At 38.8% G+C, this 27,779-nt stretch overlaps 1 protein-coding gene and 1 pseudogene across 3 annotated transcripts in view; both read right to left on the bottom strand.

Annotated features, from left to right (window-relative positions):
• The window catches only part of MAGI2 (membrane associated guanylate kinase, WW and PDZ domain containing 2), a gene marked incomplete at its 3' end in the record, with an annotated part of 1,305,599 nt that overhangs the window by 278,576 nt on the left and 999,244 nt on the right, over positions 1-27,779 (bottom strand). For both annotated transcript variants that reach the window (XM_082632410.1, XM_082632411.1), the window contains exon 9: positions 27,539-27,721. In XM_082632410.1, the coding sequence (XP_082488536.1) occupies positions 27,539-27,721 (183 nt within the window). The remainder of the gene's footprint in view (positions 1-27,538; positions 27,722-27,779) is intronic.
• LOC309810736 (pyridoxal phosphate homeostasis protein-like) lies at positions 14-14,326 on the bottom strand (annotated as a pseudogene). Its single transcript has 2 exons — positions 14,200-14,326; positions 14-815 (listed from the first exon to the last, which is right to left on the bottom strand). The product of its transcript is annotated as a pyridoxal phosphate homeostasis protein-like (transcript).

Genomic DNA, 27,779 nt, shown 5'->3' with positions numbered 1-27,779 from the left:
GCTGGGCCGCTGTTCAATGTGCCTGGGCCACCTCTGCCACCAAGGCCTTCAGCTCTGCTGCAAGCTTGTCCAGGGCAGCTTTCTTGAAGTAATCTCACTCTCCAGAAATGATGCTTCCTATTCGGACATTCACAGATCCCACTTCAATCGTGTGTTGGAAGTCCAAGGACAGGCCCATGTTCAGCTCCACCCGGTTGGTAGGGATGCTCGGTTTCCTGCACAGCTCCTCCCAGAGGGGCAGTAACACCTGGAAGTCTGGGTCTGGTCCTTGACTAAGATCATGCCCAAAGCCCCCGATGGTCATCAGCACCACGAACTCCAGGCTGGGGCACTTGGTGTCTATGTGTTCCACCACGGCCACCACGGGGGCAGGCCACGTTTACTCTCCTCTCTGCTGGTGTTAATCTGGTCCATAACCTTTAACCTTTCGGGGGAACCTTATTTCTGCCATGCACTGTTCACTTTGTCTGCCAGCTTCACAGAATCCACTGTTTCCAGCATGAAGAGATTGGGGACGGCCATCAATTTGTTGACATTTTGTTTCTGTAGATGGCCAGTGAAGTGCCATTTGATCTCAGGACACGAAGACAGAATTTTAGGGTTTGATGCTTTTTCAAGCAGTTCCTGAACATAGCTCTCCCCGAAAGTGCGCTGCTGGTGACTGTGGGCCACGATCTCCATGTCTGTAGGTTTGGTTTTGCTGACCGCTACTAGCCGGGGCTGGATGGCTGGGAGTTCCCGCGGCTGCTACGCTACCGCCTGCTGCACGCGCTTGTTCACTGCCCTCAGGGCGAACTCATCCCACAGCTCCTCGGCTTACTGCCAGCTCTCCACACCCCCCAGGGACTAACGTCCTGGTATGGTTTTAAGAATAATGTTTTACATAAGACAGGCAGTGTAATAGCCAATGCCAAGTAATCTGCAACTGAGAAATTTTTGAATAACTTCATCAAAGAGTTTTCAATCCTACTTAAAACAGTCAAGTGAAAAGAGAGATACATACATTCAATTCAGGATCAAATGTTTTAACTATTATTAGCATTCTTTCCAGAGCATTAAGTATATCCAGGAAAATTTTGCTTCATCTTCATAATTTCTGTAATCAATTGGCAATGTCAGTTGAGCTATCTGAATATTAATCCCACATATGGAAAAGAAAGGGAGCATTTACACCTAAAACTCAGCCATAGGTTCATCTTTGCCAACTCTACAATTTTAGACTATTTTATATTCAAAGGACAACATTTGTAAAATAAAGGCTAATTTTATTTATGCTTGTAAAAGTATTTTATATATTTTCACCTATATTAGTTATATAAGCTGTTACTTATGAAGACAGTTATTAAAAAATGAAAAATGGCTTCTGATCCTTTGGCTAATGAACTTAAATAGAGGCAGATACCTTTCAGTACTAAAGTGATAATATTCTTTATTCATTTCTAGACACTATACTCCTGCTTTGCCAAGCAGTGATAAGATAGTTCATGAGGTTTAGATGTATAGATTATCTATTGTGAAACCCAAGTTGTATTAGATGTGGTTCTATATACGGTAATTTAGAATTATTCCAGCCTATATGGTAGGTAATTCACTCATTCACTCAGCATTCATTAGGTTCTATTACCAGGTTTTAAAAATGTGGTAAGTTGTTAAAAAAATGATTATTGACGTCTTTCAAATTATGCAATGGAACTTGACCCAAAGGCAAGTTCTGTCTCCATCTCTTCTTGGCATATGATCTCTGGTATGCTGCTTAACCTTACCTCTGTTTTTAATTCTGTAAAATGGGTTAATATCAACACCCTTTTCATTGAATTAGTGTGAAAAGCAAATGAAATATTTTATGTCAAAATATTTTGTAAAGTGTAATACAGATAAGAAATGTTATTATCATTATTGTAATTATACTATTATTGGCCTTTTTGTATGATATGTTTGTGTTTACTGGAACATTTTTATGATCTTTCCTGCTTACTTTATTAACCTTCTATAAAAAATAATAAAATATTTCTCAGATTTTATTTGAGTTTCCAGTTTATGAACTTAAATTTTCAATATGTATTTTAAAAGCAACATCAGCTCTGCAATTCCCAATTATTTAACAATTATTGGTATAGTTAGATTTTGGGATTCTAACTTCTTGAGTAGAAGAACATTGGGTGGAATATGACATACAGAACATGGTGTTTATAAGATATTATTTGGTTGGAATAAAGATGCTGGGAGTAGAGATATGGATGACTAGTTCATGTGTAAGATGGCAAGGATCTGGACCAAGCAGAGCATTGGAAAGCAACAAAATTCAGTGAATTCAAAGTAAATTAGAAAGGAAAATCTGACAAGCTAAATAATAAGCTTAATGTAGACAATGAAAGAAAAATGTTAAATTACCATGTAATGTTGATTACCTGGAGAATGGTAATATCAGTGGTAGAAAGAGGGCATTTGAAAGGATAAGCCATCTTGAGAAGGAAATATGGCCCAAGAAGCTGACTTCTGTTTTGGCCATGCTGGTGTTTGAAGTGTTGTTGATGGAATATTTTGTTGATCATATCTTAAAAGCAGTTTAAAATATGGAAATACAAATCAAAGATGAAGATGTAGTTTTAAGTGTGATGAAATGATAGCAAATAATGATCATGGCTAGTAACAAATGGCTTATTTATGTTATATTTTGACTGATGACAAATGACTTATGTTACTTATGTTATGACAAGGGTTATTTTAAATGCTTTCTACATGCTAACTCTAATTTTCACAACAAATAGTATCTCCAATTTGCTGATGAGAAACCTGAGGTACAGAGAGGCTAAATAACTTGCCTTATATTACACAGCTAATAAGTAGCTAAGCTAGAATGAGAATGGATGAGCTCTTCCAGGAAACAAAATAGAAAAAGAAAAACAAAAGATGGAATGAAAGGCAATTCCCATGGGCAGTGGGAAAATGAGAAAGAAGAAAACCAGATGCCAGGAGCAACTAGAAAAGTAGGAAAAGGTCAGCTGAGCTTTGTCACAGAACAAGGCAAGGCAGAGTTTCAAGGAGGAGGGTGTGGTCTACAATGTTAAGTACTTCTGAGAGTTCAAGAGCAATGGACTCCCAGCCAAGCCTCTGGATCTGGGAGTGCTGATGAGACAGAAGCTTGGGTAGAGTGGTGGCTTCAGAAGCCAAACTACAGAAGATCAAAGGGATGGATATGAAGAGAGGGAAGTAATAGGTAAAGAATAATTCTTCATATTTGCCTATGAAAGACTGATAGTATAAAGAGACTGAAGGGACAACTGAAGTTTTTAAAAGTAGAACTTCACCTGATGCATGAGAATGTTTCAATGTAGTAAAGAAAGAGGCAAAGATGAGGACACATAGTATCTTTTCTAGACCATAACTCCAGGTCAATAGAGGTAGGATACCTTCATAAGTGTTCATATACTGATAACACATTTAGGCTTCTTTTTCTTCTTTTTAATAAAAAAAAAAGTCAGTATGCAAACTCTTGGCACTTTTCAAGAATTCTTAATTTGTTAAAGGATCAGAGGGGGCCTATTAATACAAACACAATATTACATGAAATGGGTATATATATATATATATATATATATATATATATATATATACATATAGGCAAGCAAAGCAAATTTAGTTGAAATGGAATTTTGGGAGAAAACCTCACCCCAAAAGTTGCAAGTTTTATTTTCAAATGTCAATGTTTTTCTTAAATTAAAAATTAGGGGCATCTAATTTGCATATAGAAATACTAAGGTCAAGAATGAAATTTAGGCAGGTAAATTTTAGCTACCCCCAAAAGTACTATGAAAATTATTCAGTTATGTAGGACAAATAGCTTTGGGTATATTTTGCCTAGTGAAGGGCCAATTACAAGACAAGGAAATGAACACAAAGCTTAATAACATAAAAAATTCAAGTTCTATCTATGTGGTTGTCAATTTAAAACATCAAATATGGATTTTCCAACTTGAATAATAAAGAATAGAAACAAAGTTACTAATACAAACAAAATAATAAAATCAAAATATGTATGAAAAAAGTTATAAAGAATAGGAAAAAAGACATAAGTTACTTTTTTGATATAAAGAAATATATCAAATGAATTGTTTGTGAACTGTCATGCACAATGGCCAGTAGGGCATTGTTTGTTTACTTTTCTGCATTTAAGGCTGTATCCACATATGTTAAGCAACATTTTTTTTTTCAGAGGCAAAAGAAATCATACATCTATTTGCTATTGTGTCGATTTAAATACTCCTGATACTAAAATGATTTTTTTAGAATGACTTTAAAAAATTATTGCATTTATGACCTAAAATTACAGAAAGTTATGGGACTAGGAGCTCTGGAGTCATGAGTTAGCATGGAGACACGTGTCAACCTATACTAAGTTAAACCATACTAAGATACTGTTCACTTTGAAAGGCCTCTCCTCCATTTGTCTTAGAAAGATTAATTAAACTTAATGTTTCTGGACTATTTATCATTCAGCTGAAGCCTTGGTGCATGATGCATAGTGCAAGGATAGATTGATTTTATAACTGATTCTTCTTCAAATAATACTGTAATGAACCCACTCTGCCTTAAATGGCATTAGTCCAGTAGAATACTTTAACCAGTAGCTCAGGAGCCACCTACTATGTTCTCAGAATGAATATTATTGCTATGGACGTTTTGTTAGATAGGATGCATTTTACAATGACATATTGATAGGATGCCATGCAGATTAAGTATTTATAATGCCTCTTTATTGCTTTTTCATGACTTCCAAAGATATAAAAACGATGCCTTACAGCTCCCCGGAGGAGGTTAAAAGAAAATAAGTTATATTACGGAATTAAGAAGGCACACTAGGGCTTCCCTGGTGGCGCAGTGGTTGAGAGTCCGCCTACCGATGCAGGGGACACGGGTTCGTGCCCCGGTCTGGGAAGAGCCCACATGCCGTGGAGCGGCTAGGCCCGTGAGCCATGGCTGCTGAGCCTGCGCGTCCGGAGCCTGTGCTCCACAACAGGAGAGGCCACAACAGTGGGAGGCCCGCATACCGCAAAAAAAAAAAAAAAAAAAAAAAAAGGCACACTAATGTAGCATGTTCATTTTCTATAAAAATAACTTATGTCTTGGCCTTGGTTCAGGACTCACCTATCAAAATAAGAAGTATCTTGGAAGTAGCAGCTCTGATTTATCTTATGTGTTTGTGTGGTGGTGATGGGAGAGAGAAGAGGCACGATGGACACAGAAGAAGAGTGGAACTTTGTAGGACAAAGAACTTGCTGCAGAATTATTATATTATCAAGAAAGGAAGAGGGCACAGAAAAAGAAGCTGAGTATGAAGATGGACATCAGTTATAATACAAATTTCTCACAGTTAGCCCTGGGCAGCATGATCCATAACTTTGAACGTTTAGAACTGGCTCCATCAGTAACAGTTTATCAGTGTTCACAAGGGGCATGTCCACACATGGCCTCGTGGCCTCTGAGTTGACTGTTTCTCAGCCTATTGCCTTTTGCTTGGTAACTTTAACCATCATTCTTTTCTCAATCAATTATAGTGACTGTGTAGTGTGTCCAAGTCATGCTCCAGGACAACTAAATGTTTAATGTTGTTGTTTTTTAGCTATACAGTTTCTTGTGTATATATTTATTAGAAACTATAAAATTAGCTGACTTTGCCTTTGGTGGTATTTATATTTTGATTCTATTAGATTGTATTCAACTTATTGTGGCTGCTTCTATCAGAGGATAGGACATTGATTCCCAGAGTTAATTGTCAGGCATACTGCTTTATCATGGATGAACTTTATCCAGTTTGCTGATTTGGGAATTCTATCTAAAGACCACAGTTTTATACTGTTATTAGACCAATATTTGTAATGTTGTGGCTCACAATTGTCCATTTATATTATTTTAGAGCTGGAGAGGACCTATGACATAATATAATTTACCATCATATTTTTGCACAGAGGATACTGAGGCAAGAAAGTAAGAAGTTATTTCCCCAAGTTTCCAAGCCAACTGTTCTGATTACCATTTTGTATTGTCTCCCACTTGGAATTAAGTGTTTGCATTTTGATTTCACACAACTAAGTGAAATCACTAAATAAATATGACCTAGTATTAACTGAGAGACATCATCTGGACATTTGTGGGCTAGAGGGCCAATGCACATCCAAAATGAATCACGTTAACTGGCATATACTTGGCAGGGTTGCATATTTTGCCATTTTCCCAAAAATAAGAGTTGATGATAGAGTTCACATACCCTGTTATTCCTTTTATTTCTTACAAGCACTGCTGTCTATAGAATTTAGTCATGCTATTCACACTGGGTTCTTCCTTGGAGGGTTTCAAACATTGATCAGGGGTATTATTACTACCCGTTGAGCCCAACAGAATCACATAGTTCCTTGCTCACATACACACACCAGTAATTACAGGCCTAGAGAAGACTGGACATTATGCCAGAAGCTTGTTTTAAAGGATATTATCATTCTCAGCCAATTAGCTCAGACTCTATTATATTCAGAATTGCACCTGTTCCAACAAGGATTAAATGTACATTAAGATGCTAATAAATTAAGACTTCAAAATTAGAGATTTTTTTCTGTTCTGCTTCTACCACTTTTTTTTTTTTTTTTTTTTTTTGCGGTATACGGGCCTCTCACTGCTGTGGCCTCTCTCATTGCGGAGCACAGGCTCCGGACACGCAGGCTCAGCAGCCATGGCTCACGGGCCCAGCTGCTCCGCGGCATGTGGGATCTTCCCGGACTGGGGCACGAACCCACGTCCCCTGCATCGGCAGGCGGGCTCTCAACCACTGCGCCACCAGGGAAGCCCCTACCTCTTTTCTGTCCCATTTCATTTAGTATGTTTTTAACTTTAGAATCAGTTTGCAGGTATACAAACATGTTCTTCATTTTGTGGAAGAAGTTATGGTCATCTTTTTCTCCCTATTTCCTTCTTCTTCTCCTTCTTTCTTAGTACTGATTTTGCTTTGCTTCAACAGTTTCTTATACTTCCCTTGGCTCACTCCAAAACACATTCTTTGTTTAAACCTTTCCCATGATGGAAGCTTTGCTATTTCCACAATCAGTCAGAGAAGATATTTCACTGCATCATAAGTCTTTTTTTTTTTTTTTGCGGTACACGGGCCTCTCACTGTTGTGGCCTCTCCCGTTGCGGAGCACAGGCTCCGGACGCGCAGGCTCAGCAGCCATGGCTCACGGGCCCAGCCGCTCCACGGCATGTGGGATCTTCCCAGACCGGGGCACGAACCTGTGTCCCCTGCATCAGCAGGCGGACTCTCAACCACTGCGCCACCAGGGAAGCCCCATCATAAGTCTTTGAGTTGTGTACTTCCACAGATATGTCCCAGGATGCCCACTGGGAAGTTTCTTAGGTGTCCATCTGTCATGAGTGATAGAGAATTATCTACAATACTTTGCTATCTTTTTTTTTTTTAGTTTTCAAAATCAATACTTATTATGAAGGTTTTACAGTTGTGTTAATAAATATACATATATAATTCAATTAATATATTAAGCACATAAGATTTCACTAGAATATTTAACTATATGTAAAATAGATGCTCAGAAATTGACAATAAATTCAAATTACATTTCTTGTTCATATCACTAACAGATAGTCTCTTTTACAGTGTCCCTTTGTCCCCTATAGCTATGACTTCGGGTGGAAGAGTTTTCAGATACAAAGTTGTCTCTTTGCCCTTACATTTTCCAAGGTGCACAGCAAGCAATGAATAAAAGCTTATGTATTCCTTCTCTTTCACCAAATTTTAGCCCAGTAATGAAACTGGGTGTGTAGAAATAAAAATTCATCTTTTACGTCGCATTTTAGTGTTGAAACAGATGCAATTAGTTCCCGTCCTTCTTCCATTTACATTGAGGGGATTAGAGAAGAAGCTCTTTAAACACTCTGAGATCCTTATGTTGGTTTCTAATGAATTCCAAGTGGTGTTAATAGTATTTTCAGAACGGGTGCTTTACTTACTAGCTGAGAAGAAAATGAACTCTGTAACCCTTTGGGTATATATCATAAAACAGAGCTGCTAAGAGAATTTTCTATTATTAACCTATCAAACTCTGACAGAATCTACCTATCAATGGGAAGTGGGCAATTTTGTTTTCTTTGCCTTTGACTCAGCATATACTGTCAATTAAGCTAAATAAAGCTCCAGAAGAAGCCATAGTAAAGTTAGTTGCAAACCAAGAGGGATTCAACTATAAAGAAGAAAATGTGAAACTCTTTTTATTAAGAATTTGAGCAGAAATTAAATTCTAACCTCAGAGTCAGTAGCTACTGCTAAATCCCTACAGATTTTATAAACTATATTGAACAGCAGATGAGCAATCCGGGATTCCGGCCGCAGAACTGATAAACTCTGAATCCTGGAGCTTTGCTGCGTTTTTTTTTTCTCTCTTTCTTTACTTAAAAACTAGATAAATTAATACTTTCCCTACTCTTGTTTCACCCATGATTCTCCAAGGAATACTGAGTTAGCTTTCCTTAAACAGTTTTGAGACACTCATAAAAGTTCCACATATGAATTATTGGCTTTGCTTTTTTCCCAAATGGCATAACACATATTGTTTTTTTGCTTCTACAGACTGTCAGTTCTTTTGGAGTTGAACAGTGCTGCATAAAACAACTACTGCATATTGATTTTTTTCTTTTACATCTATTCAGGCTGATTTTCCATTCTACAGATTAGTGGCTTAGCTATCACACTCTTGTAAAAAGAAGAACTTTTTGAGTATTGAATGAAGATTTATTTGTCCTTCTTGTTTTCTTCTCACCCTCTGCAGGGAAATTTTCACTCTAGTGAGCTTTCAGAAGATGTATTGTTACACCCTGCTGAGCCAGAACAGGAGACTATGGATGATTAAATACCAAAAGTGTATTGTTTCCATACTAAACACAGAAATTAGCCATTGGCCTCCACCTAATGATTCTATAATCTAATTAGACAGATTGACAACACCCAGAAGGGAAAAGATAAGAATGCACATCAGTGTAGTAAGTTAAAATGGAGAAAGTGGCATGTTAAGATGTTTGAGAATGTAAAATCACCATAACACTAACTTTTAATTGAAGCATTGTTTTGCAGTTTTCAAAATATTTTTATAGTCACTATCTCATCTATCTTATACTATGACGCAAGCGATTTACTGGAGAAGGATATCAGATATATACCTGGGTGTTAGATTATGATGAACAGAGTATGATGCAAATTCTCAGTACTGAACTGTAATGATCCTCTTCCTGTAATTAATTTTTCTCTGAGGACCTCATTCCTCACTTCAACATCTCAGCTATGTGAGCAAAGGGCATTCAGACTTTTTCCTTCGAGTGAAAGAGACATCATACGCTTGGATTGATGTAAAAACTTCAAAGATGTTTCTACATCCTATGTAGAAGTGAATCCTCTTGGGATCGCTTCTTGAGACATGCTACATTCCTTCCTGTGTCCCAGGCTTGAAACTAAACCAGGAGGCAGTCTGGAATTAGGAGCCTCAGAGATCTGCCCTGGGATTCTACTTCATTACACCTTAGTCTAACTAGTTAGGTCAATTTTACATATACATAGATTTCTTTTCACAGAACATAGTTTCAGTTGAACTGTAATGATCATGTGAAATCTTCTTAGGGCTCTAAGTTCTGTGTTTAGATAACTTAGCTATCTGAATGACATACTTGAAAACAATTACTTCATAGGTCTTCTTGTTCCAAGAAGTTTTGAAACACCTTTAATTTGGTACTTCTTAATAACAAAAGATACCATTTATTGATAAAAAATGTGAAATGGCTGCAAGATATATTTGCTGGCTTCCTCCCAGCAAAACACTGGGATATATGGCAAGGAAAAAAAAAACATGCTATTATAAAATATCATGCATTCTGTGCATTGACCTTGAAGCTGTCTTTTTAACCAGTCAGCCAGAGGTATGTAAGATATGCAGACAGGGTATATGTTAGTGAAAAGGGAATGTATTGTTCTCTTCTAACTAGAACTTTCCCTCAATGTCTTTCTCCATTAATAAAAAATATGGAATTTGTTTAACAGAACAAGTTCAACACATACAAACACACACAACACATATATATAACACGCAGAGTCAGCAGCGGTGGGGGGTGGTTAGAGGAAGAGAGGGCAGGTAGAGGAGGAGCACAGGTCGTCACACCTGAGAGATGGTGACTTTATGAGCCATACGGTTCAACCTCCAGCCAGAGCAGAAACACCTGAGAAGTGATCATTTAGCCTCGGATTAAACCTCCAATGCTAGGGAGCTGACTACTCTCCTGGAAGAAAGTAGCACAGTGGTCAAGGAGGGGTTGAATCTCAGCCTTACTAGGTACTGATGATGTGAGCTTGGCTAGTTTCTTAACTTTTCTGGACTTAAGTTTCCTTATTTACAAAATAAGAATAATGGTATCTATACCACAGGGTTATTGTAGAGATTAAATCAGATATTATAGTTTAAGAGTCTGGCACAGTGCCATGAAACTCTCAGTGAATGAATATTGTTATTAGTTAGACAACCCATTCCGTTGTAGGGTAGCTCTGTCATTAAGCTATTTTAAAAAATAAATCAAAATCTGTCTCTGTATAACTTTCACCCATTTGTGGTTGTTCTCCCATCTGGAAAAACCTAGAAGAATTTGATGGAAAACAAGGCTGCTCCTTCTTCCTTCTGGCAGCTATTCAGTGCCTGAAGCACTATGCATTCTCTGTGTTGTAGGCTTTGGCATGTAACTCTTCCCCTCTCCCATCCCACTGAGTTGTTAACAGTGTAGACTTTGCTGGCAATATAAAATGAATCCTACTGCTATCACTTCTTCCTGAAAAGGAATCAAAAAGGGAGTCATAAAATAAACCTCAACAAAGAAAATATAAATTGTGGACTTGAGAACTTAGTTGTCTTTGATGAGAGTTTATAGATGTTGAACTTTATGGACATAGACCTTACATAGAAGCCTCGTTCACATATTACCTAACTTAGTCTCATTCCTCATGCCTTATGAGTTATTAAAACATTAGCTAACACCCTCCAAACTTCTCTCTCCTTCTGTATTAAAGGTGCCACAGTCCACTTAGTTGCTCAAGCATGAAACCCAGACAAGCAAACATACTGGACTCTTCACTCATCTCATCTGCTCAGACAAGAAAACACTGATTCCACTGCCCAGATATTTGCCACTTCATTTCCTCTTTCTCCTCCCATGGTTGTTAGAGCTGAGATTCCAAAAGATGGATGCCCAGCACACAGCAGCCTGGCAGCAAAGGACCCGAGGCACTAAGTGCCAGGACCTCACTCTCCTCCTGCCTTCTGACCGCCAGCTGTTTCTTCCCACTCACTGAGCCCAACTGGGAGCTCTAGGGCAAGAGAGCCCGTTGGTGGAGTCCATACAGGGAACTAGAGGAGGTGGGTTTGGAGTGGAAAATGGAAGAGATCCTGCACATTTCTTAGCTTCTCTTCTGACTCCTGTTTCCCTACAATGTATACTTTATACAGACTCTGGAGTTAACTTTCTAAAAATGCACATTTGATCAGGTTGTTCCTCTACTTATAACCACCCCATGCCTCCTAAGCACGTTTTATAGCTCCCTTCCACATTAAGCTCCTGGCAGCCTTGCACCTCAACTTCTGTTCCATCTTCCATCTCTGTTGCCTCCCAGGTTTAAGGGCATAACAAACAGCCCAGGGTTTTGCATGTCCCCAAGATTTGGGTTTGTACGCTGGGCTCCTACCTGGCACAGCTCCTGGCTCACAGTAAAAGCTCCCATCTGTGCCTGCAGAATGAATGGCTGTCTGCACTTCTGCACGTGGTACTCCCCGTACCTGGCATGCTTGATCAATCCATAATCTCCCTTCAGGTCTCCGAATCACGCTTCCTCTGTGAAATCTTCCCTGGACTCTCCCCCCCCCCTCCTGTGAGAGGCTTATTCCTCTGTTCCCCCTAAGCAGTCTGTACACATCCCTTTTAGGATTGATCTCCAGGTGATACTTTACCAGACTATATGTTCCTTAATGGCAGAGGCTGCCTCACTCATCCATGGGCCCCCAGGACCTGAAAGGATGGCTGATGCATGGTGGGCACACAGCCTGTTTACTGAACAGCATCATCTATGGCATGGGGGGTAAACGTATAAAGTAATTTTTTTCTACAGTTACTATTTTCATGCCCCTGGGAAAATTCTTAACTTTTAAGTCACTTTTGGCTCTCATATGTCCAGTCTCATTAACGCCTCAACTTCCTAAACTTGATTTAAATCTCTTTTGCTCCTACCGTCCGCATGGGTTTTCCTGGGACCCTGACAGCTTTGAGGTAGGGGAGGCATGGTCTGCCTCTGGGGCACTGCTTCCTTCTTGACTCTTCAAGGTCTAGTTTTTCCAGTGTGTTATGTGCAGAGGAGGGTTTCTTTATGTGACTCTGCGATGGCATTCTTTTTTGGTGTAGGTTGTGGCTGTTTGTCTAGTGAAAGAGAAATGGCCATTGAAGTGGCAGGTACCCGGTGGCTGGCTCTCTTATGGAATCAATCTGTGGATTCATCCTAGGGTCAGTGCAATATGTGGCTCAAGCTTGACCTCTTTCATTTCCATGGTGCCCAGCCTGCACCGCCCAGCCTATTGATGCTGGGTTTCCTTGCCCAGCAGGCAGCTCTCTTGAGTGGTACATGGAAGACAGCGGGCTCCAGTCAAGGTCTCTTCCCCACGGTCACTTCGACCGCAGAAAACTCGCACAGCCTTGCCATGCCAGATACTTGCCATGTCTTCTCTCTCTCTATCCTGCCATCTCCCCCCCGGTTCACTTCTCTTCTCTTCTGACTGGCAAAGGAAGCAAGTCCACTGCCTGAGCAGATGTCTAATGTGGAAACCAAACCACCAACCCCCCTTCCTTTAGGCAACCCCGATTTCAATGAGTGATGCCCTTAGGGCCTCCTCTTCACTTGGACTGAGATGGGGAAAGGGAGCACCCCTCTCTTTCTCATGGGCACCACTGGATTACCTCTTAACACAAACGCTGTATCCCACATAAGAAAAACTATCCTGGAGATTCTCTTTTCCCCTCTCCAGCTTCTGTTTATACAGACTAGGGTGAGAGTGGAGGGGTTGATTGTGGTGGGGTCATTCCACAGCAGCCTTAAGGGACGCTGACAGGCCCTAGAGCCAACTCTGTGGAGAGTAGCACTCAACATCCCAGTATAAAGTCTGTTGAATAAATGAATGATCAGGGCTTCCCTGGTGGTGCAGTGGTTAACAAGCCGCCTGCCAATGCAGGGGACACGGGTTCGAGCCCTGGTCCGGGAGGATCCCACAAGCCGTGGAGCAGCTAAGCCCGTGAGCCACAACTACTGAGCCTGCGCTCTAGAGCCTGCGAGCCACAACTACTGAAGCCCGCACACCTAGAGCCCATGCTCCGCAACAAGAGAAGCCACCGCAATGAGAAGCCCGTGCACCGCAACGAAGAGTAGCCCACGCTCGCCGCAACTAGAGAAAGCCCGCGGGCAGCAACAAAGACCCAACACAGCCAAAAATAAATAAATATATTTATTAAAAAAAAGAATGAGCAAATGGATATATCTATTTTGAATAATTCTTAATAGAGGGGAATATTGTTGCTGTGCAATGAGGTGCTAGGTGGATTTTGAAACAGAACAAGATGAGTCAGTGACAGAAATCCAATGGAAAGCCCTGGATTTCTGTCTCAGTTGCCAGCTTGCCATCTTTGTACAAACTCCCCTTGTCTCAGCACGGTGTATGTTCGTAACATTAATTAGTTTTGCTGCTGCACACATCAATAAGAGACCGGGAGAATTACCACCAAAAAAATCGGTCTTGTATTTTTCAGAATTTGCAAAGCTGAATAGGGAGGAAAATGTCATTTCTGCCGGAGGCACAGCTTCTTGCTCTGCCCTTATGTAAACTCACTGTCAGGCGATCCCAGAAACTGCCTCCACTTGCCTCTGGGCAAAATGTCTCCTTTTCATAGAAAAATGTCACCTTTTCTCTAGGAAATGGCAGGTAGTTCTTTTTTTCCAAAGGAAAAATGACCTTTGCATTTTGTCAAAAAAAAATATTCTCAAGGACTCGGCTTTGATGAAAAACACTGAAAACAATTCCATACCTTTTAATTTGTACTTGAGGTTTTACTTTGTAAATTCTGAGATTATACCTGTCACCACCGATGTAGCCTGCAAGCGACTGTCAAAGACCAGAAAGTCCCGGCACCTTGTTTTCCAGGAATGTTCCCTGCACACAGGATGGATTCTTGTAAACCCGGCTCCTGGCTTTTGCTGCATCTAACGCACCACCCCCCCAGCCCACTCCTACCACACATACCCCCCCCCACACACACACCCCACACTGCACAAACACCCCCCCCACATACGCACTTTAATCTCATTACTGTAACACTTCAAAGCTTTTATGTGCTAATCCAGGATTACAGTTTTATACAAGTCCATGAGAAACTGCTCTGAAAAAATGCCAGTGCTGTGATACAGTTTGTCTATCACCATGCTTAAAAGTATATTTACATATACACACTACTATATATAAAACAGATAATCAACAAGCACCTACTGTAGAGCACAGGGAACTCTACTCAATATTCTGTAATAACCTATATGGGAAAAATATCTGAAAAAGAATGGATATATGTATATGTATAACTGAGTCACTTTGCTGTACACCTGAAACTAACACAACATTGTAAATCAACTATACTCCTACATAAAATAAAAATTAAATTAAAAAAGTATATTAAGTGTTTCATAATAAATTTAGAGATGTGACCATCTAAGTCATTTTTTTATGGCAAAAATTTTCATTCTCTTATGAGAAATAGAAGAAAATATATCCAGTATTCTTTTCTTTTTTCAGGTGAGAAAATAGGAAAGAAAAACAAGAAAGAAGCAAGAGGAGTGAAAATTTCAGGACACAACACTTTAAAACAAAGAGAGAGGGAATACAAAGGTGTTGATATGGAGAAAGACAGTTCTAGGTTATTAATCTTGCTTTCACAAAACAAAGTTCCCACTTCTTTTGTCAATATCTCATATACGTGGTGAAATGTTTTCCTTTCTGACAACAGTTTTCACCATTAAGAAATGCAGAATTCACCTTACAGAGTTGGATTTTCGAACAAAGTAGTAAATCAGATGATGACGCAAGATTTACCGTGTGTGCTCTTGTCAGTTCATGCAAATCCTCAGCTGGAGCATGTGAGAGGCACATAATTACGCTGGATACAGGAATAAGGTTTCTGCAGCTGTAGCAGTTTTGATATTTGCAGACTCCAGCACACTCCATCTCTAATTTCACTGGCAGCTTGTAAGAACCAGCAGAATTACACTTATAAACAAAGGTCTGCATGGTAATTTATCTCCTATTGACTTCAGTGACGTCTTCTGGTTTAGAATGCTAAGATTTATAATTACGAACTAGATCTAAGACTTAGCTGATGAAACAATGAAAGACATATTTCTTGCCTCTTTTTCTCACATTGCACATATATCTGTAGATGATGATATATACGTGTGTGTTTCTATAATCAAACTCCTCACTGAGCATTTACAAGCCTACGTGACAATCTGTAGGAATGTGCACCAACACCCTATATAGCTATTTAATGCAGGGAGTATTATTCTCTCAACAGAAACATTTACCTTGCCTTATACATTTTCCAACTATCTTACCCTCCTTAGACTTTTCTTTTTATTTGTTGTGACTCAGGATTGACATGCTTTTATTTTCGAAGGGGTTATAATATCCAAAAATGAGGACCCATCATTAAACAAATGAAGATTAAGTCACTGACTTTTCTAATAGTGTCTAGCAGATGTCTTAGAATCCAATGCATACCTAAAAGACACCCAGCCTAATTTTCAGTGACATGTGCACACATAAGAAGTTGAAGGTCCTATTTCAGCTGCCAGTCTATCAACAGAGTAAGGGTCATCAACATGGCATCACGATTCTGAAAGTTTTCTGATTATCTCCCTTAAACCAAAAACTATTTAAAGAGGCAAGAGTTATTTTGTTAAGTGTTCAATGCAGAATCATTTTACTCCCAGGGTCCAAAGGGGGAAAGCATAAGCTGCTCATAGATATTTTCATGTATCTATCATTCCCAGAATGCTAAGGCTTCCTTCAAATTTGTGGAAAAGAGTCTCATAAATATATTAATAATTGCTGCTAATTTTGAGTGATTCCATATGTTGTGTCCTATTCTAAGTACTTTAAATGTAAATAACTCATCTAATGAATTGTTTGGTTAAACTAGAAAAAGAAAAGCCTTAGATGATTCTCTAAAGGGAACATAAATAATCACAGAGGATCTATGATATTACGGCACATCTCATGCCTCCACAGTAATCCATGTAAGCACATCAGTGCTTCACAGACTCATTCCACTGTGCAATCAACAAGTTGAATATCTGCTATATATATGGTAGAGAAGTAAGCCTTGAGGATTTGTTAATGATCAAGTCACACACAGGCCCTGACCTCAGACAGCTTACAGTCAGGTGGGTCGGGGGAGGGTAGTAAATGATGAGAGATTACAATTCATTTGGGGGAGGGGATGGATAAAAAGTAAGCACCTTTTATAAAAAAGCAGATTGTTCCCTGATGAACCAAAGGCGCAGTTCCATTAGTGAAGGGAGAGAGAGTAGCAGGAACTGAATGAATCTGACATTGTCTATGAGAATACATATGCTAACCCAGACACCAGAATCTGGTAAATTTCTGTATCTATTTGGATACTTTTTGGTTCATTTATAAGTAAGGGTATTGGTTATCTGGCCTCAGACCTAAAAAGTTAAAATGATAAAAACTTCTTAATTGCACTTAGATAATACCTGTATTTCAAGTGCATCTAACTTAAGCTGAACACCTTTCCCTAATAAATATGCTGACAACCAACAACCTTCTCCAGCTTCTTAATCCTGGGGCACAGATGAGAACTAGGATAGGACTTGTATAGTAGTTATCCCTTCTCAAGTGAGCTTGTATCTAGACTGTGATTTTACATGAAGATGGCATAAACAGCACTGTATAGGCATTTACAAAGAAAAAAAAGACAGAAATGTGCCAAAAAAAAAGAGGTACTGTAATAGCATTTATTTGGGTTACAAAGGTCTCTCTCTTTTTTTTTTTTTTGTGGTACGCAGGCCTCTCACTGTTGTGGCCTCTCCCGTTGCGGAGCACAGGCTCCAAACGCGCAGGCTCAGTGGCCATGACTCACGGGCCCAGCCGCTCCGCAGCATGTGGGATCTTCCCGGACTGGGGCACGAACCCGTGTCCCCTGCATCGGCAGGTGGACTCTCAACCACTGTGCCACCAGGGAAGCTCACAAAGGTCTCTTTTTAAAAAACTAAATGAGTTATTGATGAAGCATAGCATAATTTTAAGAACTGATGCAACAAATTTTTTAATCCTTTCAAGTGGTTTGGTTTGTAGCCAAAATCAAGTATTTTGTCAACTATGGCATCTGTATCACCTACATATCATCATGGAAGAAGAACAGTGGATGGAAAGTGTTGAGTGTGGCTCTCACCCTTGCTCTGAGGTGTCCTGTTATTGATCTGAAGGATACATCACTAGCAGTGGGGATGTTAGGCATTTCAACAGAATGAAGTGAGGTTCTGAAACTTAGGTGTGTTTGGAAAGAACCGAGAGTAAATACATTGTGACAAGCTAAACAAGCACAGTTTATTTCTTCTCTACTGGAGATATTGGCATGGGTCAGCGGGCTAGAAATCCAACTCCATTTTCTGGCTTTTATAGAGCACAAGATGTTTTTGGAAGCATCTAAAGCTCATAAACATCTAAAAAGGCAAAAATGACGTTAATATCAAGGGATCGTTTAGAAAATTATCTAACTTGGATTTGAGTATGAATATTTTGAAGATCTTTCAAACTGAATTGCTGCAAGCACTTCCTTTATTTTTATTAGAAAGACAGAGCTAGAGGCCTGGTGATTTTTTTTTTTTTTGCGGTACGTGGGCCTCTCACTGCTGTGCCCTCTCCCGTTGCAGAGCACAGGCTCTGGACACACAGGCCCAGCGGCCATGGCTCACGGGCCCAGCCACCCCGCAGCATGTGGGATCCTCCCGGACCGGGGCACGAACCCGTGTCCCCTGCATCGGCAGGCGGACTCTCAACCACTGCGCCACCAGGGAAGCCCTAGGCCTGGTGATTTTGCTGCTCATCATCTCTGGATGTGGTATTATGATTCACTATTATTTATTCATAGCACGATAGAGAACTGGAAGGCAAAAACAGTATCAACACGTGCCAGAAGACTGGGAGATGGTAGGATGCCCATGAAAGACAAAGATAATTTTCTCAGGGCACTTTGAACAAACTCAAGGAAGTCAGAAACAAAGAAGCCATAGGAAGGATACTGCAGTAGATGAAAAGATGACTAGGGACATTTTTTTTTTTTTTTTGCCACTTCTCTCATCAAAACGTGGGACTTAGTTTCCTTCCCCTTTTATCTGGGCTGACGAGTGACTTGATTTGATAACATTGTGCCAGTTCCAGGCTAGGCCTTGAGAGGCTTGACAGCTTTCCCTTTTGTTCTCTTGGAACCCTAAGCCACCTTGTAAACTGGTTCAGCCATGCTGCTGTTGAGCCGGCATGGAGACGGAGAAGCTGCAGCAGCACTGAGGAGCCCTACCCATCCCAGCTGAGGCCTCACCTTGCACATCCCAGCCCCAGGGGAGATCCTGATGGGGGCAGCTGTACAACACTCCCAACGTGAGACTAGTGGATGAGAAACACCCAGCCCATCCCAGGCAAGAAACTGGAATCTTGAGCAAACATTTGACTGCGCTTTTAAAACACCGAGTTTTGGCATAGTTTGCAATGCGGTGTTAGAAAACTAAACAGATACTTCAAATAATAGAAAGATTACATGAGTTAATTTGCTTCCGGCAAATGACAGAACCATCTAAGTGGTTTACACTACCTAAGTGTGAACACTTATTTGTGCAGGTGGGTGGTGATGAAGCACTGGCTGATTCACTAGGATGTTTTTATAAAGCAGCCAATTGGCAAGAGAGGAGTCATGGGAGTGACCATCGCAGTGTGTGCTCAAGATTCAAAAGGAAGCCTGCCCTGGGTATAACACTACCTAAGTGTGAACACTTATTTGTGCAGGTGGGTGGTGATGAAGCACTGGCTGATTCACTAGGATGTTTTAATAAGGCAGCCAATCAGGAAGAGAGGAGTCATGGGAGAGACCATCACAGTGTGTGCTCAAAATTCAAAAGGAAGCCTGCCCTGGGTATAAGTTGATTATGAGGTGGGAAAACATGACACAGAAAACACTTCTGAATTACTTCTTGGGCTTTCTCATACATATCGATTTTTCTTAGGAGATGTTTAATTAACAAGTGTAGGATTTCATCAAACTGCTAAGGAGCTAATAATGGTTAGAGAGGACCAAAGAACACTGTGGTAAGGCAGCATGGGAAAGCACTGGGTAACCATTAAGTGGAAATTCATTACTGAAGGGCCAGCCCTAAGAGGGGCAATAGCTGTCACGTTGAGAGTAGGGTGGTCATCTGTCCACACAGCACTCACGGCCCCAGGTTAATCTTTGCTGTTCCACAGAGAGCTAAAAGGTAACTAAAATTTCAGATAGTGCAATCATGAGATAAAACACCCCAAAGAGTGCTAAAATCCCAAAGAATGAGAAATTGCACATAGTTCAATGTCCTAGCCTGATATGAAAGATAAACATAAAGATTAATTAGCTTTGTTCTATTGAGTAGATAGCCATAGCCTCTACCTCAAAAGTCAGTCCCCAGGGATATTCCTAAACACTCCTTCGAAGAAATTCTGAGCAGAGGCTTGTTTGAGAGAGGGTCAGGCTAGGATGGAGAATGTTTGCCAAGCTGTACAGTAAGTGGGAAAGGAGTCTTCTTGCTACTACTACATGCAGTGGTTCTCAAACCTCAGTGGGTGTAAAAATGCAGATTCTAAGACATGTAGTTCAACATGACAGACTGAACATAAATGGCTATCCCCTTTAACAAAGATTTTAAAATGAATAAACCCACAGCAACGAAGAGAAGGGGAGAGGAGCCATTTTGATAAAGAGGGGCCCTTATAAAACAAGACAGCTCAAGAGAATTTTAGAATATGGAATGTGGATAAAGGCACAATAACTGATGTATCATGGCTTTGGAAGGTGTATTCTAGAGCAGGGGTTGGCAAACTATGGCCCACGGAGCAAATCTTGCTGCTGCATGTATTTGTAAATACAGTTTTATTGAAGCACAGCCATACTCACTTATTCACGTGCCATCCCTGGCTGCTTTCATGATGACAGAGTTAAACAGCTGTCACAGAGCCCACTTGGCCCACAAAGTCTAAAATATTTACTACTTGACCCTTTACAGAAAGCATTTCCTGATTCCTTTTCTAGTGTGCTTTTGGAAGAAAGGGAAACATGGACAAGAAGGACTCTCTATTGCTTTGCAGAATCGCAGAAAGCCTTGGGATTAGGAAACATTGGATACAAGTATATAGAGGATCTGCCCTGCTACATCTGTATGCAGAACTCTCACCACCTACCCTAAGTCAGAGATGAGGGTGTCTCCAAAACAAGGACCCTATTTAATAGACTTTCATATCCTGCCCCTGCCTAATAACCTCAGGTAAAATTTGACCAGCCTTCAAACTCTGCCACAGACACAGAAGTCCCAAGCAACTTTTTCAGTGCTCCATTTTTAAATACAGACAATCCAAGATCAAAAGACATATGAGGGCTATGCTCTAGTAAAATGAGCATCCACGACAAAAGAGGATATGGATATGGATAACAGTGGACTCTGATTGGGAGAGACATAATGGAAAGTCCCCAAATGTCAGCTGTAAAACCAGCCCAGAGAGGAGAATGAGGACAAAAGATGCCCAGAAAAAGGAGGACACTCTAAGGACCTAATATGATGGTGCTTTGGGGGAAAAAAGTATCATTTTAAGAAAGAGATTGCCAAAAAAAAAAAAAAAAAAAAGACAAAAAAAAAAAAAAACACACACAAAAAAAGTAAAACTCCACAAAGCCCTTTACAGGGAGAAAATGTATTAATGATAGACCACTGGGGTCAGTGAACAAATTTACAAAGCCATGATAATGCAAAACCTGTACGAATATTACTAAAAGTAGTTTTAAAACTCAGTTGGGAGACTGGGGGAGGGCAAGTGGGGGGTAAGGGAGTTAAGGCTTCATTTCTTCTGAAAGGAAGTAAATACAGGTCATGTCTAGAACTATTAAATTGAGACAACAAGGGCAGGACAGGAGAAATTTTTATGCATTATAAATATTTCGATGTTATTATTTTTATTTTTTTTTTACCATGTGCGTGTATTGCTTTGACCATTTTTAAAAGTATATACATGCACATTCCCAGCACTACTTCAAGAAACTTGGAATCAGCAGGTCTAGGGGCACAGAAATCTGCATCTTTAAAAAGCTCCCCAAGTGATTCTGACAAAGTTAATCTTGTGTACCTTTTAGAGAAGCTAATAACGAGGTAGCAACCAGGAAAAGCAATAACATCAATCTGCTCAAATGGAGAAATGCCAGGAGCTAGAGAATGTCAGGGTGTTGATTTTCCAGTTTGTTGCCATTTTACTAATAAAGTGAATAACTATTAGAAGAGGGCAAATAAAAACTAATGGGATGTGACTGACCTCATAATTCAACCCATCTATAGGAGAACCTCATGGATAGGCCAACTTTCCTTGCTCTTATATTTGTTGAAAACCATAAGCCTTGATTCAAAAATTAGCCTTGGGAGAAACATGAAACACCATGTAATGAGGGAAGCTTTTTATCAGAAGGATGATAGATAAGTATGTTTTAGACTCTGCAGTTTCTACATAAGCCTTGTTACATCAATCTTGATTTTTAAAATAGTTTAAAGAATGTTATCAGGATCTCTGGTGTCTACAAATGATTGCTGGGATGTCATGAATCCTTAATAATCAGAAGTCGGATGGTTTCTGGGCACTATGGTAATTTCTTCTAAGAAAGTGTCTTCTGGAACATTATAGGACCATTGAGGATTGGCTCAATTCGTTGTTAAAAAACAGGTGGGGGGCACAGTGTCCTCCATTTCTCCTGTCTCCATTGCTTCCTAGAATCAGTGCTGACTGAGAACGGACCACCCTACCCTTGTTTCTATAGTACAGGACCCTAAGTCAACTTTAGTAGAATGGATTTTTCTTTGTGTCCAAACTATTGACATCTCTTTGCCTAAACCAGAGAAAATCTAGAGCTAGAAAAGTTGATTAAAATATTTTCACGATTATTTCAATGTCAAATGACATTGCTCGCATTTTAAATATCAATGATTTATTGTTTATATCTGTAGTGTCTATTATTTTTGTTAATTCTTGAGGTTCATTTATAGATGAAATCATTACAAAAAAGGAAATTAATTTTGTCCCTAACATGTACTTGTCTTTTAAATTTCATCCAGAAACTGGAAAGATGATTTGTTTTTGCTTCAATGGTAAGCTATTGGTCTGATTAGCATCGACTAGGCTATATTGGAAAAGTGGAATTCAGCTCATTCAAATTTCACTTTTTAATTTCTAAGTGTATGCATCCGTCCATTCATCCATCCAACCAGCCAACATTTATTGAGTAACTGCTATTTGCCTGGCTGTTTCAGGTTCTAGGGATTTACAAGTAAAGAAGACATCAATCATAGAGTAAATCTCTATGCCTAATTGGTTAAAAATTTACATGAGAAAGGTTTTATATATAGGTACTCGTGCATTTATATGTCTTCTGTTTGAGGATATATGACTATATATGTTCCTTGATGGTTGCCACAAGCCTGAATAGTTCATCTTTATCAGTTATAATTATCATCTTACTTAATACTTCACATAAACACCCACTGAAGGCAAAATATTAACCTACACTGAGATGGCATATAAATCTTTTCCTAGGTATTTCCCACTACTGTGCTTTTGCACATTGCTGTTTCTTCTTCCTCTAGCTTTCTTCACTTGTCCACCCAGCAAACGCCTATTCATCATTCAAAACTCTGTCAGACATCATCTTCTATGAGGCCTTCCCTAAGCTCTTCTCAATAGAATTGACCCCCCTTTCCTCTGTACTATTTCTGGACTTTCTACATATTTGTATTTGCATTGTTATAAATATTCGCTAACATATCACTCATTATTTCTATACTGTAAGCTTCTTAAGAATAGAAATACTTGTTTCTGCATTTTTGCATCCCAAGTAATTATCAGAATGCATAGCACATACAGGAATTCACTAAATATTTGCTGAACTGAACTGAGAACCATTCCCTCTACTATAATGTGTGGAATGCTACAGAAATATGTTTGCATTTTACTTTAAATCATATCATGATTAAAAAATAAACACAGTATTTTTGACTATTTAATAAGCAGTGGATTTCAACATTTTATTTTCTTTTCTGATGAGAGAAATTATCATCCCTAAAAAGCCTAATAAAATTATATAGTTAGAAGCATGCTTAAAAAAAAATTCTGTTGTGCCCTTGCCCAACTCTCCTGACTTAGTGCCAACATCATGGTTATTACAGACTCATCCTATTCATACTGTGTTACAATTACTTGTTTATATATCCAAAGCCCCTCCTGGATGTAAGCTCCTCAAGAGCCTGGCCCTTGTCATATCCACCTTTGTAGTCCTGCTGGACAGCAATGACTGAAAGGAAGGAGGTTAACAACTGTTTGCTGAATGAATAAATAGAAGAATAAATAGAAGAATAAATAGGAGACAGTGAATAGAATAAAATCCTAAGTCCTTCTCTTCCTATTAGGACTGTTCTGTGATTATCTTAAGTGCAGAAAATCTGCTAAATTCTAAATAAAGCTTTGACTTTGTTGCTGAGTAGGCTCACTTAGACTGTGTGAGTGTGGCAAACTAGGAAAATGAGGGAGAAGGAAAAACACATTATTGTGCAAACCTTTTGATTTTATTTTGTCTTTTAAGTTTACACTGAAAGAAGTCTTTTCTAGTTTTGAAACACAGAATAGTGGATTGGGCAAGAGAAAAAAATAACTGGGTTTTTTATTATGAAAAGAAATGGGTTTGTTACCTGACCAAGGAGGTGAAAGACTTATATGCTGAGAACTATAAAACATTAATAAGGGAAACTGAAGATTACTCAAAGAAATGGAAAGATATCCCATGCTCTTGGATTGGAAGGATTAATATTGTTAAACTGGCCATACTATCCAAAGCAATCTACAGATTTATTACAATCCCTATCAAATTACCCAGGACATTTTTCACAGAACTAGAACAAATAATCCTAAAACTCATATGGAACCATAAAAGACCCAGAATTGCCAAAGCAATCCTGAAGAAAAAGAAGAAAGCAGGAGGCCTAACCCTCCCGGACTTCAGACAATACTACAAACCTACAGCAAGCAAAACAGCATGCATGGTACTGGCACAAAAACAGACATATGAATCAATGGAACAGAATAGAGAGTAAAGAAATAAACCCACACACCTACAGTCAATTAATCTTCAACAAAGGAGGCAAGAATATAAAATGGAAAAAAAGACAGTCTCTTCAGCAAGTGGTGCTGGGAAGGTTGGACAGCCACATGTAAACCAATGAAGTTAGAACACACCCTCTCACCATGCACAAAAATAAACTCAAAATGGCTTAAGGACTTAAATATAAGACGCTGCATCATAAAACTCCTAAAAGAGATCATAGGCAAAACATTCTCTGACATAAATTGTTAGGTCAGTCTCCCAAGGTAATAGAAATAAAAACAAAAATAAACATATGGGACCTAATTAAACTTACAAGCTTTTGCACAGCAAAGGAAACCATAAACAAAACAAAGACAACCTACAGAATGGGAGAAAATATTTGCAACCAAAGCAACTGACAAGTGTTTAATTTCATACAACTCAACAACAAAAAAACAGTCCAATGAAAAAATGAGCAGAAGACCTAAAGAGACATTTCTCCAAAGAAGACATACAGAGAGCCAAAGAGGCACATGAAAAGATACTCAACATTGCTAATTATTAGGGAAATGCAAATCAAAACTACAACGAGGTACCACCTCACACAGGTCAGAATGGCCATCATTAAAGACTGTACAAATAAAAAATGCTGGAGAGGGTGTGGAGAAAAGGAAACCCTCCTACACTGTTGGTGGGAATGTAAGTTGGTGCAACCACTGTGGAAAACAGTATGGAGGTTCCTCAGAAAACTAAAAACAGAATTACCATATGATCCAGCAATCCCACTCCTGGGCATATATCCAGACAAAACTATAATTCAAAAAGATACATGCACCCCTCTGTTGACAGCAGCACTATTCACAATAGCCAAGACATGGAAACAACCTAAATGTCCATCGACAGATGAATGGATAAAGAAGATGTGGTGTGTGTGTGTGTGTGTATATATATATATATATATATATATATATATATATATATATAGAACAGAATACTACTCAGCTACAAAAAGGAACAAAATAATGCCATTTCCAGCAACATGGATGCAACTAGAGATCATCATACTAAGTGAAGTAAGTCAGAAAGAGAAAGACACATACCATATGATATCACTTATATGTGTAATCTAAAATATGACACAAATGAACCTATCTATGAAACAGAATCACGGACATAGAGAACAGACTGGTGGTTGCCAAGGAGGCAGGGGGTTGGCGGAGGGATGCAGTGGGAGGTTGGGTTTAGCAGATGTAAGCTTTTATGTATAGAATGGAAAAGCAGCAAGGTCCTACTGTATAACACAGAGAACTATATTCAGTATCCTATGATAAATGATAATGGAAAAGAATATAAAAAAGAATATACATATACATATATATATATGTATAATGGAATCACTTTGCTGTACAGCAGAAATTAACACAGCATTGTAAATCAACTATACTTCAATAAAAAAATGTTGTTACAAGAAAAGAAGAAATGGGTTTGTTAAATATTTCACTGAAGTTCAAAAGCATTGGGGATCCTTTTCCCTCTACTAAGTTGGTATTAAATCCACAACTTCCTCGTATTCTAATTGTAGGTGATAGGATGATTTTTAATTGAGTCATTTGATGTTTTTTTGTGATTTTTGGCAACATGAAAGTGTGGCTGCTTAGTAAAATCTCACCAGATGAACAGCAGTGTTAGATACTCTCTAACTTGCAGAAAATTATGTACACATGATTTTTACAACAGTAGCATTTGAAAAATGTGGTTAGTTAGTTTTGAAACTTTACTCAACTTTCAAGGAAATGTAACATCTATTAAATATATTATTGCTCACTAGTGACTGGCAGTGACAAATATACTCATTAGGTGACCTTGAAAAGATGTTATTTCTATAGGAACCATTTAATAAACAGTCATTTTTAAAGTGAAAAATGTCAGATGAAGACCTCAATTTTATGTTGTTTCTTCATACACAAACCACTTCCAAAACCACAGAGTAACAATTTGTAAATATATGGAGCATATAAATGGCATAATTTTTCCTCAAAAGTAATTCTCTAATTTCTGTATCTTCTTAGGACCCACTGACTTTAGTAAGTTAACATCATAAATTATATCAATGTTGGGAAAAGTGTGAAATGGTGATATATAGTTATTACACTTTGTAATTTTCTAAGGCATTTCAAAAACAGTACTCCAAAATTCTTAAATCAGTATTTGATTATTATTTAAATACGATCAAATTTGATTTCTTATTTATTTCCCAGACAAGGAAAATAGTAGTTATAAATTATGGGACTAATTCCAAGTCATGGACCAGGTAGGAGAATTTAAAATCAGACTACAAAATCAGACTTAGTTCATTACTTTTTTCTCTGTCTCTGTGCACCTTTCATATTTTATATTTTCTTGCCCTTAACAATTTGCCTCTGCATTTCCATGTTAAATGAATTTTGATTATAATTTGATAGATATCCAAGTAACTGCATATGAAAATTCATTCATAAGGACTAGAGAAAAAAACCTTATATATTAAAACATTGTATGGGGATATATAAAGATGAATACCATTAACATTTTTTCTACGAGATGAGCGTGCATATTTAAATATAACTAAACTGGGCAATTCAGCATGAGAATACCATAAGATTAATACAGATTTAAAAAATATCAATCGCTGAACATAAGCAAGAAAAGTATGAAATGTTAATCACATCCCTGAGAGGGGACTCCAGAAATAAATTAGAGAAGTGTCAATCTCAAGGGTGCACTGAATCCAGCAAATAGAAGGGGAAGTCAGAAAAATGAGACAAAAATGGTATTTAAAGTTGTTTCCAGAAATACTTCAATATGATTATTATTAAATTTAGGGGAGACATAATCTGTGGTTGTCCTAAAGTGAAGTGACCTTTGACCTTCAAATTAAAAACACAGAAAGAAGCTCCTCATATTTGCCTTAGGAAAGAAGTTGCAAAACGATTTTCTAAAGTATTAAGGAACTTACCTGTTTCCATTTTTCCGTCCTGTGCTGCAGGCCCATCGGGAATCACGCTTTTCACCTGCAGAAACTCATCAGGCTCATCTCCACCAATGATGGTAAATCCAAACCCCATGTTGCTCTTTTTTAGTGTGGTGCTGAGAAATGTTCCCTTCAACTGGGATGCATCCCGGGTAAAGAGTGGTTTTTCTACATTGGCCGATGGAAGTTAAAAAAGAAAAAGCACAGTTAGGGCATGTTCTTACAT

This window comes from Mesoplodon mirus (genome assembly GCF_964341445.2).
Source record: "Mesoplodon mirus genome assembly, chromosome: 9".
Lineage (NCBI taxonomy): Eukaryota > Metazoa > Chordata > Mammalia > Artiodactyla > Ziphiidae > Mesoplodon > Mesoplodon mirus.
The sequence above is the reverse complement of the archived record's forward strand: the minus strand, read 5'-3'. Positions and strand labels throughout refer to the sequence as shown.